Genomic DNA, 22,058 nt, shown 5'->3' on the forward strand with positions numbered 1-22,058 from the left:
TCTGAAAATAGCATGCATAATTCCAAAAACACAGCGAGGACTCTTGAGTTTGAATAGTCGAACGGTGTACGTTCCACGCGATCACGTTCGCTCTCTTTTGTCAAGCAAGTTACACGATACAAACAGAGAACAAAGAGAACCCCTCGCATTCCATTTTTGGTTTTGTTGTTGTTTTTTTGTGGGACGTGTAATAGCATCCCTTTGACAATAATTGGGTGTGAATGAAACACTTGTGCTGGCCTCCGGTGAGCTTCACACAAAGACGTGGAGCGGCGCGTTGTGTGAATGGACAAATGTTTGGTGGTACGGCGTCCAGGAGATTGATTGAGAGGTTTTGGCGGGGGCCTAATTGTACCCGCGCGCCATCTGCCCGGCTTCCGGAACCTGCCGGGCATGTGACAGCTTCCAGCGGACTCGCTGACGAGCAGATGTGCACATCGACTACATCACTCACTACTTACTGTACCTTGCCTTTTTCTTTAAGGACCCAATCAGGAAATCTCTAGAATTGAAATAAAGAACAAAACATAATACTGTCATGTGAAGCATTAGTAAGGCCCAAAGTAGTAAAATATATACTCTCGCATTTGTTAGAAGCATAGCTTTGTAAGACACATAGCTTTAGTAGCACCATTTCTCACATTATGTGAGGCTAACAGCTTTTGTTAGAATCATAGCATCATGGGTAAGTTGTCACATTGCAATTTTCTTCTCCACCAGAGGGCGCAACGAAAAAAACGGTAATACTAGTTTTCTTCGGATAAATGGTCAGGGGTTGTGTACTGTCTAAGAAGAAGAAGAATAGCACAGACAATAAAAAAATAAAAAATAAAATAAAGCAAAAAAAATAAATAAAATAAAATAAAATAAATAAATAAATAAATACATTTTAAAAAAAAAAGAAGAAGCAGAATAGCACATTGTGAGCTGAGATGAGTGCCAGTTATCTGTTTCGCACAACCCATAGTAAAATTTTTCAACTTCATATATTTTGAAACAGGTGTCGTACATCGACAAATTCTAGCAGCAAATTATTTGGACTCGTTAGAGGTGATATTCAGGTATCTTGTGATGCCTCAGTTACTGCTCTGTTTTAAAAGAACTTTAAACTAGAGCAAGTATTAGCCAACATGGTGGTTTGGGGCAACTTGTCTCAGTCATTTTGGGGTTTGTTGTCATATATGCAAAGAATGGGCCCATGAAAAATGCATTTTTGGCAACTCGGTTTATATTTGCCAGAATTATTTTTCTGATGATAAAATCAGATGAGTGCTGAAATTAATTGCCATGCTCTGGTTCATTGTTTAAAAATTGATTTTCCATTTGTTGGAACGAGAATATGCCCACGTCAGGACTGGTTTAAGTTTCATGATGAAACATCCATCCATTAACCGAAATGCTTCTTTTTTTTTTTCTTTTTTTTTCAATTCAACCTCAAATTTCCAGTAAAAAAAAAAAAAGGGGGTCGGGGGGTGAGGCTGAAAGCTATGCCAGCAGTTCTTAAAGACATCTTACCCCATATAGTGTGACAACTTACCTGTTGGTGGGGCAACATGTCACATGTTCCCTACCTCTATTTGATGGCTTATAACTGCGCTGATACAAAGTATGATAATGACGTGAATACAAAAAAAATACCTAAGACTTTGTTCTTTCATCTGGTACACATTTTTTTTTAATATATACTGTATATGATGTATTGATTCCAAGAAATATATACAAGTATAAATAATTATACAACTAGCCCCGGTCTCTCTATAGCATTAGTAAGGTGCAAAATGCAAGGTATATTGCATAAATGCAAGTGTGAGATAGCATTTGCCAGGATCATAGATTTAGTAAGACACATGAAGTTTGTACGGTGCAAGGTAGTAAGATGCATGTGTGAGATTTTTGAGACGTTATTGGTAGCATAGTATCAAAACGACACACAGCAGCGAAGACACAAAATAGGAAATAAGATTTTAAGTGCATACAAGTAAGACACGTGGTAGATTAAAAATAGTAAGACACATTTGTGAAATATTGGAGACACATAGCATTGTGGTTTCCTGAGCCAGTAAAATGTATAGGTTTTGTAAGACACAAAATGCTATCGCAATAGGACGACATACAGTATAGTCGTGTGAGGAAAATATTTAGTGTTAATAAGGCACATAGCTTGGTAGGCGCATAGTTTGAGCTTAATGCAATTTGCTGAAGCAAAACAGTTTGTGTTTGTTTTTATTAGTGCTGCCATTGAATTTGCATTACCCCCCCCCCCCCCCCCCCACACACACACACACACTCACACACATGCACGCAGGCAGACACTCACTCAGTTCCAATTATGCCATAGATATGATTGGCAGATGAATTTACAAAAAAAAATCCTCAATCAATACATTAATTCGCTGGCTGAGTGACGGTCGACATGGGAAATGTGTTCAAATGGCAACATTTCTCTGGCCTAATCACGAAAACCCAAAGGAAATTCCAAATGCAAATGGCCATCAGGATTTTCAATGTGTGCTTTTGAAAGTGCTGATGTCCCCGTGCTGTCTAATAAAATGTGTTGTTTCATCCTTCATCTCTATTCTGTTCTGTTTTCTTCTAGAATAAAAAGAATGCTGGGAGCCACCTGATTGGACGTCAACTGTCCGGCTGGACATTTGCAAATAAGGTAATCAATCACATTTGCATACCAAAATCGGTTGTGTCCGGAACGTCATGAGGTCTGCCAACGGGGTGGTGAACTCATAAATAGAAAACAAAATTAAATATTTCTAAAATTGAAAAATAGAATCAAACAAAAGAAAATTGTGACTATTGTTATTTTTTAAAAGGTATAAATTAAAATGTAAGTGCTACTTTATCCCCCCAAAAAGAAAAGAAGAATATGAATAAAATGAGAGTAAAAAAATGACATTGGTGCAACTTCTAAATATAAAGTAAAATTCAACTTTTTCTTTGATAACATATTTTTTTAAAATCAAAACATTTAACTAAACAATAAAATATGGTAATAATTTATATTTTAAAACAAGTTATAGAATAATAAATTGTAGAAAGGTAAAATAAAATGCGCGCTCTACAATTGGTCCAATTTCATGCAAGATTTCTAAAACAAAAATATATAATCTAAAAAAAATTTAATCATTGTTTATAATTAATAATAACTACTGTATTTATAAAAATAAAAAAAAAGAAATACAATGCTGCTACTTGATGAAGTAAAATATAATGAAATTACAGTTTCATTTTTGGTAATAATCAGCTTTTTGTCAGTCAGTCCCAATGGCCGCTCAGCCTTTGTGGCTGATATTTTCCGCTCTCGTCATTACTATTCAGTAGATGCACTGTTTGGCACAAGGACAAAAAAAGAGTTTGCATAATTTATTCAAAGCCGCCGTGACTGTTTGAAAAATGGCAGGCGGCCTTTTAACTAAATAGACACACTTCGGCCCGCACATAAAACAAGAGAAAACTTTGGTCTACGCCTGCTCCGCAACTTATTAAAGTTCTGACGAATTGGACTAGAGTTGACTGGCGACTCTTTCTGTCCCGTCACTCGTCTCAGAAATGTAATGTTTGTCCTTCGGTATTTAAATGGATTCTGTGTGTGGAGAGCGGTGGCCGGTGCAAAGAAATATTTTTCTATTGAATAAGCAATAGAGGAGTGCATGAATTATTCGAGTCTGCTGCATTGAGATTCAGCAACTATACAACTGCTACAATTACAATCATGTGACATTATGACCAACAGCTGTCAATCAAATTGCAGCATTATTAACTTGACAAAGGAACAGAAAGCGGCCAAGAAAATGGATGGATGGAAAATATAGACTAAAAGAATCCATCCTTCCACAAGCGAAAGAGTAGTAAATAAGTCTAAAATCTAAAATCTTCAGCCTCAGCTCGACTGCAGTATTTCGCCTCTGGCGGAGTGAAATGGGCTTTTAAAGTCCTAAAGCAGACGTTTCCTAGGGGAGAAGCGCATAAAACTGCTGCCCGACCATTCAGGTGTGTCCACAGAAATGTGTCGGCGTAAATCCGGTTTTTCATAATGGCCCCGAGCGATTTCAGCCACGTCGGCGTGTTCCCGATGGAACAATGTCCAACATATCCGGTTGCGGTGTGACACAATGTCAAACAATCCTCCAGTTTCCCACTTTGAAAAGAGCCAAACGGCTTCTGTGGCATCCAAGCCCTTGAAATTGGAGTCACAATTACTCCTCGCTCCTTCCAGGTCAGGTCAGGGCAACAGAGAAGTACTTTGCATCCTCGTTTTTAATCCTATTGTGTGAGCTAACCGTCACCTTGCACAATAGAAATGTAATCTTGGAAGAACTTGTCGAGAGTAACCATTTTAGAAAATTTGTGTGTCAAACAAGAATGCTATAGACTTTTTTGGGACTCTAAATTAGGATTATGTCTAGGATTAGGTCTCTAGGTTGGGGATGAGATCTGGCCACAAGTGGAGCAGTGTAACCCTGGAGAACCCAAGAACCCTTTTCTTCTTTGGAAAATTATGAATTCTACATTAAATGACTGCTATAAGTTCACTGAACACCAAAATATATGTTTTTTCAATTTTAACCCTTTTTTTTGAACTAGCTCCGAGTTGCTACTTTATCAAAATATATATATAAAACATACTCCTAGGCATTCTGCAACATGATATGAAATAGATTAACAAAAAAAACACAATTTTAACATCTGATGGTTTGCTGAGAAGATGATTTTGTTTGGATTGATTTCCAGCTCAACAAAACAGCATGTTCACCACCACTCTGGCTCATGTAAGTGCAATATTCATCCACTAGATGGCCCCATGCAGGGGTCAGAAGTGGCACTCTGGACTTTTGAAGTTAAATTTGTAAAAAAAAAAAGAAAAGGTCTTTGTTATTTGAGTAGCAGAATTTATGGGGGCCAAATTTGACCCCGTGGGTTCTCCAGGGTTTTAATTACAGTATCTTGGATGTTTGTTTTTCTTATGTTCTCACTCTCACCTAGCTTTGGGTCGTGACTAAAAGAACTTGATGTCAGTGGCCAAAATGAATTTCCTTTGCAAGGTGTCACTTAGAGATAGGGCGAGGAGCTCAGTTATCCGGGTGAAGCTTAGAGCCTCGAGAGGAGCCGAGCATCTGGTTAGGATGCCTCTGGACGCCTCCGGGATGATCCAGGACACACTAGAGAGTTCTTGGGAATGTCTTAGGATCCACCCGGAAGATCTGGAGTGAGTGGCAGGGGAGGTTGTTGCCCCCGTGACCTGACCTTAGGTCAAAACACGAACAGATGGATTTTTTTTCTTGGGATTCGATGAATATGTAATGTAGAAACTGGTGACGGACTTATTACTGTGTCTTTTCAGACACAGCTGCTTGAAAGTTCCACTCGTGATAGACACGACTGCAGGGTTTCACGTAGCTAAACTAAACTGGCTTCAGGGCACTGATATTTGTGTTTTGATAGTGACAAAGAAATGAAGCAATTTGGAGAGGGACGACACACTCTCATTAGTTCAGGGGTGCCAAAGTCTCATTCAATTTGGACACGGCGCAGACACCGGTTTTACCAAGCGACTGGCACTCAATTCCTGGACCAGTTGGTTTGTAAACGGGTGGGGGGAGTGGTGGTGGCGATGGGTGCCGGCGGTGGGGTGGGGGGGGGGGGTGTATCTGACTGACATCCAACACACACAGCTGACGCCTTAGGCTGGCGAGTAGAATAACATCATCTGCGCACGGCATCACCGGCGGCGCTCATATTTCCAGGCAAATATGTCCATGGCGAGGGGCAGGAAGTGTGGAGACAAATTCCGAATGGATAGTTTGGCGACTGGTTGGCAGACAAATTGAACGGCGACATAAAAAAGCCTCTCACCACGAGAATAATGATAGCCACGTCTCATTATAGGATGAATTAAAGCCCATCCCGCTAAAAGTCTGTTGCCATCTCCAAAGTTGAGCGGCGCCATCGAGTATGATGGATACTCGCGGAACGAGATTGGAAAATGAGTGATGGGTCGCAGCCGTTGGGGTAGTGGGGACCCGAGCGGCATCAATTTGGGAACTTGTTTTTAGACAATTTATTGCTGGGATGGCTGCACGTCGGAGCTGAAGAACAAAAGACTACCAAGAAGCCCGCAGGACAAGGACATTTTCAAAATGTGTTTATTGAACCTTTATTTATCCAGCTAAGGCAAATTGAGAAAAAGGATTCTCATGTGGACCTGGCGGTACATACATTTACGGAGTAAAAATATCACAAAATGAAAGTGAATAAAAACACAGGCACACAGGTTTTGGTCATTGTGTCATGATGTTGATGTTGTCAGTTGTTATGCAGTTGTCCATTGTGATGATATTTATAATTGCTATGCAATCGTTTTTTTCCCTTATGATGATGATGTATTTGTCACTCTTAACTAGTCAGTCTTATTGTGTAGTTGCTATGCAGTTGCTATGGTTCTATATTAGCCACTCTAGGTTTGTCTAGTCACTCTTAATTTGTAGTTGCTATGCAGTCATTATGTCCTTTATGTTATCTTAATTTATGATGACATAGTTGATGTTGTCTGTTGCTATGCAGTTGCTATGGTCCTTATGTTATCATAATGTGTGATGACATAGTTGATGTATGTTGCTATGCAGATGCTATGGTCCTATATTAGCCACTATAGGTTTGTCTAGTCACTCTTAATTTGTAGTTGTTATGCAGTTGCTATATTCCTTATGTTCTGATAAGGTGTGATGACATAGTTGATGTCTGTTGCTATGCAGTTGTTATGGTCCTGTATTAGCTACTCTAGGTTTGTCTAGTCACTCTTAATTTGTAGTTGCTATGCAGTTGCTATGGTCCTATATTAGCTACTATAGGTTTGTTTAGTCGCTCTTAATTTGTAGTCGCTATGCAGTTGCTATGTCCCTTATGTTCTCATAAGGTGTGATGACATAGTTGATGTATGTTTCTATGCAGTTGCTTTGGTCCTTAATTATCCAATCTCGGTTTGTCTAGTCACTTTTAATTCATAGTAGTTATGCAGTTTATATGGTCCTATATTAGTTACTATAGGTCTGTTTAGTCGCTCTTAATTTGTAGTCGCTATGCAGTTGCTATGTCCCTTATGTTCTCATAAGGTGTGATGACATAGTTGATGTCTGTTGCTATGCAGTTCCTATGGTCTTTAATTATCCAATCTCGGTTTGTCTAGTCACTCTTATTTTATCAAGTTGTGCACTGTCCTAGCGAGAGTTACTGAATGCCAGTTTTTCTCAGTGCGTCGAGGTTTTTTAGCCGAGGTTTTTTCTCAGAGTTTTTTTTCTCAGGTTTCTCTTCTTCGAGGCCATCTGAATCCAGCCCTGCTCCTTGTGATTAATTTGCATTTTTATACATAAATACTCTGTTTCTCAACTCCAGAGTCTTGTCTGCATTTGGGTCCTAACTCCGCATCTCAGATGACACTAACTGTACAGTGTGATGTAGTTACTGTATATAATATGCACACAGTAAATAAACAACATGGAGTGTGCGGGTGGTGGTATGCATGGTGAGCAGAAAGTGACTATAGCGTGGGGTTTTGCCCATTGTTTAATAGATAAACATGAACCAGTGAATTTATCTGTCTGAGTATTGACCCAAGGGCCTTGTTGGGCCCAAGTGACCACAAAGAATAATATTTTACATAATTACATTTCATTCATTAATTCCACAGATTCTCAGCTCTTCATCATTCACACTGCAGAAATTCACTTTGAGTGGGCCCAAGAGTTGTTTGTGGCATGAGTGGACGAGTAGAACTGCACCAGAGTGCAATTAGGGACTTGGACCGAGGACTCCATTGGTGATTGCTTCACTCGGCATGGAATAAAATGTGCCGTGGAGCGCTGTATATATCCCCCTCACGGACAAGATTACATGTCTTATTCTTTCCAGTTTAATCCCTCAGTCCTCGTTTGTATCAATCCAAATCCTTTACGCCGATCCATGTTGTGCATTTTTAATGGTGGCGACTGTAACAGAAGGGCCTAATTCGGCTCTTTCTCTTTGAGCCTGAGGCCAGCGCGGCTTTAGATTACCGTGCAGTACAAGTGCTTTTACTAAGACTCTTCAGTGAAGTAGTTTTTTTTTTATTAAATAAAAATCCAGGGAAGTCATTGAAATGGGTATTGATGAATTTGATTCATTCCATTTTGTCACAACAAATAGGAGTACATAAACTTTTCAAATGAATTCTTCACCCCTCCTCATTGACTAACTAATGGATGTAAAAACAAAACAAACAAAAAAAAACTAATTAATATTAATTTGATTACATAACAGCTCGGCAAAAAGAAAAAAAAAAAAGGAAAAATCCATGCTGTGTCTTTCTTAGAGTAAATATAAGATACACTGCTGGACAGCTGGGATAAAACAAAAAAGAAAGACTTAGAATTCAAGGAGCAAAGCGATCTATCATCGGGTGTTTGAGGTCCCGCTAAGATCAGGCACCTCGAGACCGGCGGCGGTGATTCTTTTTTTTTTTCTTGCAGCCCTGAGAGCATTTGCCTCAACAAGAGAGGCGTGTATTGCTCTCTTTGTTGGAGACGTACCCCATGAGGATGTTTGCCCAGACCAATCAAACTCCATTCACTTCTTGTCTGAGGACTGCCAGAGCCCACCGTCTGACTACGGCGAGCTCTCGACACTCGCATACTTGGCAGGCGCCTCTTCCCTGTGGCTCTGGGTGGGGTGGGGGTAGGCGGTTGGGGGGGGGGGGGGCAAACACCCCCACCTCCATTAAAGATGATTATCTGTGAATTTTCTGGAGAGCTTTTGGGAGAAGGGATCGCAACCAGGAAGGCATCAGAAATGGTTTGAGTTGATGTTTTTTTTTCCAGGCTGGGAGTGATGCGTCATCTCTGTTTTTCTCACCTGGAGCCGTGAGATTGCAGAAGGTGCATCTTAAAGGCTTGACAATTTGTGGTGTGGGATAGTGGGGACCATATTTTGGTTTACATTGGCATTACATTTTCAAAGTAGAATTCTCTATATTGCCAGCCGTTTTACCGCATATCGGCTGATTTTTCAAGACACACATAATATTTTGTTCTGTTACAAAAAAAATCACCAAACCCACCAAAACAGAGAGTATAAGTTTCTTTCTAACTGTTTCCATTCTTTGGTAATCAGAAATAGAACAAAGTGTGGTTTCATCAAAATGACCTTTTTCTAACCAAAAAAGTAGCGAAAACAAGCTTTTTTGTGAAAACATGTTAAGCAGACCAATTGACGTAAATATGTTTTGCTATTCTGACACCTCAAACTACAACAAAAACAAGACTGAGGAAAAGGATTTTGATGGCTAAATAATTTATTTGCAGTTATAGGAGTAAGAAACACACAGTTTATGTATGCATGATTATCTACTCACAAGCTGTGCTGATCTCAAATCTGAATAATACAACACCACCATCCACAGCAATTAGTTTGTCATCACAGCGGTTTAATAACTGTGATTTCACAGACAAGCTGATTGAGATCCCTTTCAACATTGAGTAACATATATATATATCTGTCAGTGGTAGGAAACGGTTGGAATGTTGCAATTCAGCATGCGCCATAGAGGGTGCGCACCATCTCCGTCCGGGGTGTTGAAAGTTTTTGCAATGCCACTGAAATGAATCCACATTGCCGTTATGGTTTATTTCTATATTTTTTTGGGGCCAAAACAAATAGTCCCAGAGAGCAGATGGAAGGTGGTATTAACGTGGTAATCACTTCTCGATTGAGTGTATTGCCTGGCTGAGGACGCTGTGCAATTCCTGTTTTAAAGATTTCATTAGATTTTGTGCACGACATCAGATAATGATATTGAAATGCAACGCGCTGTTGGGATCAGCGCTATTGACATTGGCGTAGCGCGGACGCAGACGCCGAGCTGAAATTGATGTTTGTGTGTGTGTGTCATTGCTTTTTCCTCCTCCTCCTCCTCCTCCTCAAATCTGACTGTGAATGAAGTGGAAAATTATGCATGTGGTGTGTTAGTCAGGAGGAAATTGAGACCCGAAGTCAAATACAAATAAGCCTGCAAAAGAAACAAGTGTGAAACTCAACTTTGGAAACAGCGAAAGAGCCTTCTGCTGTTTCTAATTCACCGGAGCATGTGAGAAACTCACCCCTGTTTCAGATTTGAGAGATAACTGGGTAAAACTGCCTAGTTTGTACTTTTAAGAACCTTTTGGGAGGCGGTCTTGATTGTCAGGTTTCAAGTGGTCCGGTTAGTAACGCTAGTGCAACGGAAAAAGGTCAGATTCACCATATTCCAGAGAAATGGGCTGATCAGAATGACAATACGTGGTTCTTACCATACTGTGCATGCCTTTGAGCAGGTGGCCAGTGTTTTTTTTTTTTTTTTTTCCTGGAGAGCTCAGTATTGTTCATTCGGTAATTTTACCGATTTGACATGTCATCATCATTGCTCTTTTTTTTCTCTTTTTTTTTTGTGAATGTGCGTGTGCGCGAGTGCGTGTGTATTCATTAGTTCACCTAAAACCTATTAAAAAATCCCATACCGTTCACCTAAACCGAACACTTCCAGCCAGAGTCGTGAGGCCGTCAGGAGACCCGAGGAAGGACCAAAGAAAAGAAAGGAAAGTGAAATCCAGCACCGACCAGACACTACCCACCAGGTGGCAAGTGTTTTAATGTTTATAACTTGTTTGTCAGGTTTTAAATGGTTTGTGACTTTTAAATGACTCTGTAGCAATGGAAATAAGACTTCATTCATTCTGTTCCAGAGAAACGACTTATGTTGTACTGTTTGAATGATATAACGGGCAGTGTTGTGGCCTTGAAAGACCTTCTTCAGCAAAGGCTTATACTAGTCCGGTTTCAAGCGGGCTCCGTCTTGCTGACCGATTTTACCGCGCCTCAAGAATCCCGTGACAGTCGTGCCGACATAGGTAAGGTCATGTTTTGCTGTGCCGCACATCCATCATACCAATAACTCTGCCAATGCCGTTGACCCGGATCTGTGTAAAAACTGCTTGCGTCGGCACCACAGCCCCGCAATATATTGACGCTGAAATCCATACGCGTTGAGGTCAAACTGCTTTTTACCGTCTTAACGTACCTGAACGCCTCAGTCGTGAGCAGAGCAGGCCAATTTCTTCTGGTGCCCAATAAAATGGCAGGCAAGTGAGGGTTCCCGTGGTACCTGGGCCCACCTTGAGCCAATCTAGTGTGCAATAATCCCTGCTGTGCACTTTGTCGTTTTCTTTGTTATTTCCTCTCGTGGATCAGGATGTGCTCAGAAGGGAAGGGTTGGGTTGCGGGGTGTGTGTGTGTGTGTGTGGGGAAGGGGGGGGGGGGGGTTGTGGGCGGTCCCATTACCTAAACAGAGCCATCAGTCACACTCAAGAAGCTGATCATGGACGACCAGTCAGTGAGCGCGCAAGCTAAAGTTAGCGCTATTATCTGCCTGTCACTGGCTGTGTTGGGATCCCTTGCGGGGGGAGCCAATTGTGCAAGTGGACGCCTTGCTCCGCACGTTGTCAAGCTTCAGGGATGTCACACTATTCATCTTCAGCTTTCCAATACAATCAACCCTTCACCTCGTTGCCAGTGAAAAACTAATCTATTTATGCCTGTCTGCTTATTTGTGTGCTCTGTATTGCCATAAGAGAGGAAGTAAATTGGTAAACCTTTCAAGATACGGAGAAAGTTCTTGATTGCTATTGGCAGTGGTGGAGGTAGACAGCCGATCAGATGGTAATGGCTAAGTAAGGTACGGTCATAGGTGTGAAATCCAGGTCCAGAAAGTAATGTTGTAAGATGAGTTTGAAATAATGTGTTTGTGTTCGACTATTTGATAGTTCGAGGCCATCCAAAAATCCCATATCAATCTGACCGTCTTGTTTTTAATCACCGACCGCTGAAGATTTCCCTTGGCGGAGTGCTCATCAATGAAAACCTGTGAGAGTGCTGCCACAGATGAACCTTCATTATACACCTCATTTGCATAAATGCACACGGCCAGCCTAGCTCCTGCGGTAGCCCACACCCATGCGAGATAGGCATCTGTCATTGGAATGTGATCCCACTTCATTACAACATGTTCAGATTGTGTGACGAGAAAGTGCGTGTGTGTGTGAGAGTAGGTAAGTGACCCCATCAGATAACGCCGAGCATCAAGTTTAACGTCTGTGCTTCGGTTTTGTTATGGCTTGGCATCGCCGTGAATGAAAGCTCTTTTTTGTCCTCTAGCGCTGGAAACTTTGTTCACAGAATATTTGCATCACGCAAAATGCGCAGTGGCTGACATGTAAATTTGTAGTTGTGTACTGTACATTTCGTTCATTTAAACCCATGGGCAGTATTTTATTTTGAAATGGCTTGGTCAGAACCAACAAAAAGCCCAAAAATGGTCACAATAACGCCTAGGGGTTAAAAAAAAAAAATCTTAAGCAGAAAGCTCTCATGGTGCTGTAAAGGACTCACCAGGCTTTGTTCAAATCAATTGTTAATGTTTAAGACCCTGTTCCAGAGCAAGAAGATAATTAATGTAGTCTTGTGTAGTCCAATCAAACCTGAATGGTCAAAAGTTCAATGACTTACTTGAAATGGTCAGGTTTCGGTTTGTCCATCTAGGTGACTCTGGAGCAACGGTTAAAGCTAATTTTACCCAGTTTCAGAGCAATTAGCCAACCAGAGTTGGGATGTATTGTGTCAACCTTAGAAATCTGAGGTGCAGGTTGGAACTGGTCTATCAGTGACTGAATCTCTTGTCTAAAAACCTTAATGGGGCACTGTGTAAATATCAGGCCTTGTTTGAACTGATTAGGTTTCAAAGGATCCATCTAAGTAGCTAAAAAAAAAAGCTAAATGCACCGCGTTTCAAAGCAATCAACTAAAAAAAGACGACTTTGCCAAAGTAGTGAAATGTGATAAAGTAGTCCCCTTGATGTTGCTGGGAACAAGCTATCGCTGGACTTGCTAAACGTTGGCCATAGTATCTAAGGGAGTTATCTTAAATCCCCCCCACTAGAGGTACCCTTGAAACGTCAGTGGCGTAATGTATCACACGAGACTCCTTCTGGAATACAAGACAAGTTGGCATTGCTGGGCTACTATCTTGTTTTTTTTTTTTTTTTAAACCTCGTCCAAGCTGTTCGCATAAATATAAATTTTATCATGCTCTTGCTTGGCGACGGGTGCCTCTTCCTGTACTTGTTTTCATTTATTTAGGAAGCAAATTAACTACTGTGATAGTCTAGTCTCCTTTTAGTGGAGTTTCTTAGTGGACAGTCTGCCATGTATATTCTTGATATCTGAAAAGAACCCAAAACCCATATAATATCCTAAACCCACTGGACCCTTTACCTACCCTAACCCTATACTCTTAATATATATCCTCAACCTAATCCTAACTCTAAATCCTAACTGCATCCTATTTCTCAACCTAATCTTATCTCTAAACCCTAACTATAGGCCTCTACCCTATTCCTTAACCCTATACCTAAAACCTAGACTCCTAAACTTTATATACACCCAAACCCTAACCATATACCTCATTTTATGATATACCCTGAACCCACACACTATACCTAACCAGATACCCATACCCAATACCCCAACTCTAAATTAAACCAAACTGTAAACACTTACTCTATACTAACTATATCTGAAATGTAAACCCTAACCCAATCCTTAAACAATAACGCCAAACCCTAAATCCTCTTTCACTCACCCAAAACCCACTAATCCAAACCTGAACCAGCTAGTTGGTTACCCCCACCAATATTGCCTCCTGTTGCTAAAATATAAATTCCACTCTTCCATTCCATTCCATTCTTTCATATACTGATAAAATGTCTTTACCCATCTCGAAATGGGAGACAGACTTGTCTATAGCACCGGAACCTGACTTTTGGATTCAAGTTTGTGAAAACGCATTTAAAATGACAAAACACACAAATTTACAACTTATCCAATATAAAATTATTCACAGAACATACATTACTCAATATATGATGAAGAAAATGGGACTCTCAGACTCCGACATTTGTCTCCAATGCTTACAAAACACTACAGACACTTATGTTCATGCTTTATGGTTATGTACTCCGGTTATGTATTTCTGGACTAAAGTCTTAGAAAAACTTTCCGCTATTTTGGACTATAGGATACCTTTATCTCCAAACTTGTGTTTGCTAGGTGACCTAACAACAACTGACTTACCACATAAACAATTTCAATCTACACTTGTAGCCCTTACTATCGCTAAAAAAACAATTCTTGTTAACTGGAAAAATAAACAAACTCTGAATATCGACCAATGGTCTAACCTCCTCATAAATCACATTTTAATGGAAAAAATATCTGCCTCAAATAAAAACCAAATATCAAAATTTATAGAAACATGGTCTACGTATCTAGAATTTTTTAACCTAATTCCGGTTACTTAATTCTGTCTGTTAGCGAGAGCCACTACATCGTGATAACTTACATTGATGTTTCTGCATTTGGCAATTTATTATTATATTATATTATTAGTATGGGATTTTTTTTGGTGGGCTTTAGGTGAACTGATGAATACACACACGCTCGCACGCACACACACACACACATACAAAAAAATAAAATAAAAAATAAAAATATATATATATATGTGTGTATATGTATATGTATTTAAAAAAAAAAAAAAAAAACATTTATTAAATTTTTTTTAATTGATTTGTTTGTTTTGTTTTTTTAAAAAAGGAGAGCAATGATGATGTCATATCGAATGAACAATACTGAGCTTTCCTGAGGAAAAAAAAAAAATATATATATATACAGTATATATATATATATATAAATTCCACAAGTCCTTGATAAAGTGTCTCCTCGAATGGTCAAACTGGTGCAGGTCTAAGTGCTGCACCTTGGATTCTCGATAGCTGCCCTCTTCATATAAACCCTTCATTATCTCCAACATAAACAATCTGATTACACTAATCTGGGATTTTGGGACTCATCAGGATTAGGATTATAAAATTGTTACATGCCAGCGCAATCATTGCCCCAAACATGTCTCGAGTATATAGAGCAAGAGGGTCGTGAACCGACTGCCCGTGGGCTAATATGAGGCCCCCCGATGGAAAAGTACTCTCTTCTCTTTGGGATTGTATCTGCCGTCCTTTGCCTTGCATCACTTTGCAGAGATTATGTCGTTGAAGCAGATTGTGTCTGCTTTTGGATAATAGAAGGCCTAATCATTGGAGATCATGTTGTATCCCACTAATGGGGGCTATCTCATCAGATTACGGACCATCAACCAGTCAAGAGGTCACTGAAATTCATAGTATGCATTAAAACCCTTCATGATTATTTTTATGTTACAATTACCTAAACCCCCAAATTTGAGGATTAGAGGTCGAATTGTGAGAGGGTTTTTCTAAAAATCACAAACCTAAACATAACCCTCACTCTAAACTCACAGAACCCTGATCAATCACCTATAACCCTTGCCCTTTTACACCCTTACCCTTAAGCATTACCACCAAAACCCAAACCCTTTACTCTATCACAACTCCGTCACTGTCAACCCAAACAATAACATGACCCTAATCCCGCTGTTGTGTATACACAGGCCGTTTTACGTACTTTTGTATTTTTCTTCCCAGGAGGCTTCGGACATCAGCAGGTAGCAGTGCGAGTGACACCAAAGACTTTCTGATCTGAAGGCCTGAGTGCTGAACACCAACGTTAGCAGCGGGCGGTACGAGGGGGAGGCCATGTGGACCGCACGCCTGCTAGTCCTTGCCAGCCTCTTTGCTCCGGCCGCTCTGGGTATGTTCAAATCCAGTTGTACTGAATCGGAAATACTGAATGCTATTTTGTGGCGATGCTGTATTTTGAAAATGCTGAGGGATAAACATTTGCTAGTGATATTCTGTTTTGCTGCTGTTGTTTTGCACAGAAAATTTGTTTTGAATGCTGAGAGAAAAACCTTAACACTAATTCTGTGGTTGTTCAAAAATGTATCGTTCCATTCCAAAATGTATTGTCGTAATGCTGAGAGACAAGTATGTATTGTTATGATAGGGCGGGCAGTTGTGGAGCTGGAGAGGGAATTTCTCCACCTTGACATCTCCCCTGAGAGGTGTACGTACGCACGCTGGAGAATGTTGGCCTACTTTGGGATCTCTAGTCCCCTTTTTGTCTGCAAGAATGGACATCCATCAGGGCGTGTACGAGGTTAGGGTTAGGGTGTAGGGCGGAGGGTAGCAACATAAGTCACATAGCGATGCAAAAACAAAAGAAAAAACAAACAAAAGAAAAAACAATTGCTGTCACCACGTTGAAATGCACATAAATGAAACGCCCCCCCCCCCCCCCCCCACCCCCACTCTCCTGCACCATTGTTTTTGGTCACAGTGAATAACAATAGAAAAATCAATGCGGCAAACAGCAGGCACATTAATCATGTGTTCCCGTGCATGTAAAAGGCTCTAGGATAGATTTGATATTCTTTCCGCCTAATACCGCCCGGCGCAATCCGAGACGGAGTGGTCGTAAATGGATCACGTTCCTTCACTTATTAGCGCCCCCTATTGGTTTCTGTGCTAAAAAAAAAAAGAGAAAATCCTGCCTGACAATATATTTAAAGCGATCACATTACTCATACGATATTAGAGCTTGCCAAGAAACTAGTAAACCAAAATTGTGCTGCAAAGAGATGAACATTCACGCTAATTGTGATTGCAGAGAGACACTCATTCACTCTACTGGTATTATGTTTAAAAAAATATATATATTGTGAGACTGCTGAGAGACAAGCATTCTTGTTAATATTATTGTGCCTCAAAATCATTGGGGTGAGAATGCTGAAAACAAGAGAACGGGAAAAACAAAAAGCATTCACACTCATTGAAACTACAAAGAGAGAGACACTCATTCACACTAATGGCCTTGTGTAAAACAAATATTAAAATGTATTGCGTGAATGCTGTGTATCACAAAATATCTTGTCAAAGCTGATAAACAAGAATTCACACATAATGTTGACTACTCAGACGTTATTGTGAGAATGCTGGGAGATGAACATTTCACATTAATTGCCATTGTATTTTTTCCTCTTTTCTTTCTCAGTTTTCTCAGCATTCTTGTTAGCTCGTATGCTAGCGCACGGCGTTGTAAAGAGGGTGATCCGGGCGTCGCCATGGCAACCAGTGGTCGTTTTCAAAATCCGATGATTCCGTAATTCTGCGTTACACTTTGCCCGCTGTCTGTGGTCACAGCTGCATTTCCACAATCCGCTTTTAATTCCACCTTGCATCCTCTCAAAGGCGTCCTTGGATTTGCCTAATTGACTTAATTAATTAAACAAATGATTCAACCACACGCCGGTATTCAAAAGCGGGGGTGCATGGAAGTTGTTTGTAGAGCCCAGTGAGGGTTTGTGACAAGCAGGTGACTCTCCGAGCACTGTGACTATGCACAGCGGATGCAGCGCCACATAATATTTTTAATATTTGGCTGGGAATTGCATATATATATATATATGCAATTCAGTTTTGTTTTCCCCACAGCCAAATATTAAAAATATTGTCTGGCGCTGCATCCGCTGTTATATATATATACATACTGTATAGTGTGTGTTGTGGGAATGCTGAGAACATTTTTGAACGTGAAAAACACTATGTTGTGATAATGCTAGGACATAAAAATTGGAGCTAATCGTGAATACTGAGAGACATTGTTTTGTGCCGAAAAAATTGTGGCAATGCTTAGAAATTAGCATTCACATCTCAAAAATGTAATTTGAGCAACAAGCATGACTACTATTATTATTATTACTTTGTTCTTGATCATTAAAAAAGTATTGTGAGAATGAGAATACCCCCCCAAAAAAAACGCTTGACACGTACACCATATGTTGTCAATACTGAGAGACGAGCATTCGCGGCAATGCTATTGGGCGTCCAAAATGTATTCCACGACTTCTTTCCATCGCACGGGAATAAAGTCATCGGCCTTTATTTAACGACAGTATTCTAGAAAATATTGCCACGACAGGCATGTAATTCATCCACGCCAGGATGAATTCATCATATGCTAAAATCCTCATGCTGATGTAATAAATGTCACGACGAGGCCACACAAAGCGACAGAGGGGAAAAAAGTCTGGGCTTGTATAGCCATTGACAGTTTGCCCTTGAAGAGGTGTCACTTTGAGGACGCTCCCTTCTTGACGGGAATTCACTTTAATCCCGGGCCTGCTTCAATTGATCCTTTTGACGACTCACTCAGAAAAGTCTTTAAATATTTTGGGGGAAAAAAATCCATAATGATAATCATTATGGATTTTTTTCCCCCTCGCGCTGAAGACTCCTAACAAATAAAAATGGAAAAAAAATGCCAATATATATTTTTATCGGGCATATGATGAGCTGAGAGTGATTTATGGTAGGTGCTGCTGTTTTGGTATGCAACAGTGTTAACTTTTTAATGTTAATCCCTAACCATATAACAAACATTTACACCCTTTTTTCCTGACCATGATGTGATCATTTGTCTTTTTCTTTCCTGCGTCTATTTGAGGGAGGCATTCATTTGTGGCACAGTTTGAGGAATACAGTCTTGTACATTAAAATCCCACTTCCCAATAACACCTCCATTTGGCACGTCACCTACAAATCCCTTCTGTTTTTATGCCCTTCCGTAATGGATGCAAAATCAATACCGGCTTGATATTTGGAGTGGGGAAAAAATGGCCCTCGTGGCCCGCCGCATCTGTTGTCACCGTGTTACATCGCCAAATTGCTGTCAGAAGTCGCGGGCCTAGCGTGATGATTGACAGCAGCGTGGCGGGTGGCAGGGTGGGGTTAAACACCTGCGTGTTTTATAGGCGCCTCGCGTATATATCTTCCCGGATAAATGAATTAGCATCTCCTCGCCGCTGAGAAAGCGCTGAGTGATGCCGTTTAAATCGCTCTCGCCGCCGGGTATCGGCCCGAGCGGTGTTTAATGAGGACGGGTATCGACGGCGAGGTCAAACGGCGGCGCGGTCGGTGGAAATGCGAGCGCGACAAGGCAGGTGTTTCTCATAGCGCACCGCCTTACCCAATTTGGGACTTTTCTGCTCATAAGCGTCACCGTCAAATCAATAATAAGAGATGTTTTTATCCTTTGCTTTGCATCAGTTGGTGTAGTTAGCAAAATATGGATTCAAGGATATATAAATTGTTGCATACTTAGAGAAATAAGCTTATTATTATGCGATCATGAAGCGGCCTTTTCTGGCATGCAGCATTTCCATTCCTTTCTTTTTGACACTTCAGTTGCTGGCTAATTTTCTGCTCGGAGTAAAAGCCTTTGAGAGTCGTGTTGCCCGAGGCCAAATGTAAACATCATTTACTTGGGAGAACAATTTGCCTGGACTGTTTCTCACTTGGAGATAAATAATCCCTCATGCATTATTGAAAAAGCGTACCATTCGGAGACCCCTTCGTTCAAAGTACTCTTGCAAATGAGCTACTTCGGTTAATAATGCCGCAAACCAGGAAGTGGGTGTGACGGGCTCCCATTGGTCTAATCGAATCCGATGAATCACTCGCCGTGGGGGCGGGACCCGTCTGGATGTTTGACGTGTCGAATCAGCTCCCCCGTCTTCTCTCTGCCTTTGTCTTCCATCTTTCTGTCATTAATTCAATGAAGTCGTTTACACACACACACATACACGCACAGGCCCAGTTAGCTTAGCTTGCTACGTTTTACGTGTTCCTGTTGTAATACACCCATAACTGTAGCCTACATGGTTTTCATTATACAACAATGAGCTTCTGGAAAATTGTGTGAATGAATGCGCTCGGTAACAACCCAGGTTAAACGTAGCTCCGCCCCATCATACAAAGCTTGTCTCTACGTCAAGATGTATTACTTTAACATACTTTCTTGACAGCAATGGTGTACTCTCCTACAAGAAAGGGCTTGGGTACCATTTTGTGGGCATTCTTGGGCTGTTTCAAAAAGGGTACAAAAAATGTAAATAGCTGAAAAAGTTAATATAAGTGTGTATGAAAAGTCTGGGGGATTACTGCGGTAAAACTGAAATTGCTTTTTAATTTAACCCTCCAGCTATGTTGTGGGTCATAATGACCCACTTTCAAGTTAAGAAACAAACAAAAAAAAGTTTTTCAATATGAATCTTGGCACCAACAATTTTCAATTAAAATGGTTGGTTGCTAATGTTTATCGGAATGATTTTGGAACATTAGACATACCCTTTTTAAACTTAAATAACTACAAATGATAATATTTCAAGATGAAACTTGTTGAATGATTAATTTGAAATATTTGCATATCAGGCTGTGTTTTTATCATTACACATAGTTTGGGTCAAATTGACCCGGGAACCTTCCTGAGAAACCGACCTAACAAAAGGGTTCCAAAAATGACAAAATGAGGCTTGATGTTGTACAGTCGCACAGCTTCATCCAGAACGTCCAACTTAAGAGATCCAAATGATGGCTGACCTTAACGTCTTCTTGACATATTTCCACATGAGACTAAATGAAGTACAAGGCTCTTATTTCTATACTAATGATGATCTTTTAAATGTCATTGTTACTTCCACTCACTCGAGTGGTAATCAACACGGAATCAGCCCTTGATCCTTATTAACGAATTCAAAAGTCCCCCTTGGGAGGACATTTTTGGGGGGAGGTGCACCATTTCTGTGAAGCGTCACCAGTTCATTTATCTCCGCGCATCCAGCCCATCAATCAAAGATGTAATTACACGACAGTTGCAGACTAACCGGGTAATCGGAGACATCTACCCTCTTCCGCTGGGGGAGTGCCGGCTGGCTGGTGGTGCCAATGATGGCAGCCTCCTGCTCTGATGTTTTTTTAATGATCATGTTGGGATTATGAAGTGCTCCAATTCTGACATTTGCGGAGCTGTAGAGATGGAATGTATTATACTTTTTGGCCTCAAAAGTGGGATAAAATATAGTTTTGAAATAGATGTTTAAAAAAAAAAAAATTATATAACTCTCCAACAGAAGTGCTACCAAATATTGTTATACAATATAACCCTGCAAGCATTTAAAAAAAATAGCAGTGGTGTGCAAACGTACTGCAATATACTCAAATATTTTGTTTTTTTTGGTGAGAGAAGTGGGGCAAAAAAAAAATCATTTAAAAAGAAACAAACAACCAGGATTGGTGGCATTCGCTTGTCACTTATCAAAGTGGCACTCTCTGCAAAGTTTGTCCCAACAACATTAAACATCGCCATCAGGCGTCAGATAATTGATGGCTTTCATTGTCTCCCTCCCGACTTTCCCCAAAGTGAGTCCAATTATTGGCGAGCCACTGTTTTCAATGCTCAGCGCACATTGCGGCCTATTTCAAATGATGGGTAAAACTGAATGAAATAACACCATAATTAGTAGCTCAGAAAAGTCTCTCTTTTTTTTCTTTTTTTTCCACCAGTTTGCCTCCACTGTAGTAATTTGAAACAGGAGGACGAGATGAGCCACATGCTGCTTCGCCTCACCTTTTGTTCCCCCTACGCAGCCTTCAGCCGCGCGCCCATCCCCATGGCGGTGGTGCGTCGGGAGCTGTCGTGCGAAGGCTACCCCATCGAGCTGCGCTGCCCGGGCACTGACGTCATCATGATCGAGAGTGCCAACTACGGGCGCACCGACGACAAGATCTGCGACGCTGACCCGGCGCAGATGGAGAACACCAGATGCTACCTGCCGGACGCCTACAAGATCATGTCGCAAAGGTAAAGGTGTTTTTTTGTTTTGCTTTCATTGTAGAGATCTAATGTATTTTGTATTATACAGTGATTTAGAGATACCTTTCGAAAGCCATTAATTGTTGGCAACAAAAGTGAGTACACCCCTAAGTGAAACTGTCCGACTTAGCCATTTTGCTTCACACTGTCATGCGGCTCGTTTAAATGACAACATCTTAGATGTTAATGATACATTTGGAGATAACACTGTATTGTTAACCATGTAGCAAACTAACAGATACGCTAACAGCGGTTAGCACTATGCTCCTGGTTGTTATGATGTTATGTCCTTGCTCCAAGCT

At 40.6% G+C, this 22,058-nt stretch overlaps 1 protein-coding gene across 22 annotated transcripts in view; it reads left to right on the plus strand.

Moving 5' to 3' along the window:
• Window positions 1-22,058, plus strand: part of LOC144034722 (adhesion G protein-coupled receptor L3) — a 116,967-nt gene that overhangs the window by 25,011 nt on the left and 69,898 nt on the right. For 18 of the 22 annotated variants that reach the window (XM_077543692.1, XM_077543711.1, XM_077543709.1 and 15 more), the window contains 3 exons: window positions 2,597-2,662; window positions 15,630-15,795; window positions 21,447-21,744. In XM_077543692.1, coding sequence (XP_077399818.1) covers window positions 15,741-15,795; window positions 21,447-21,744 — 353 coding nt within the window. In that variant the 5' untranslated portion in view covers window positions 2,597-2,662; window positions 15,630-15,740. The remainder of the gene's footprint in view (window positions 1-2,596; window positions 2,663-15,629; window positions 15,796-21,446; window positions 21,745-22,058) is intronic. The other 4 variants (XM_077543698.1, XM_077543702.1, XM_077543696.1 and 1 more) reach the window with 1 other exon arrangement.

This window comes from Vanacampus margaritifer, chromosome 15, assembly GCF_051991255.1.
Source record: "Vanacampus margaritifer isolate UIUO_Vmar chromosome 15, RoL_Vmar_1.0, whole genome shotgun sequence".
Lineage (NCBI taxonomy): Eukaryota > Metazoa > Chordata > Actinopteri > Syngnathiformes > Syngnathidae > Vanacampus > Vanacampus margaritifer.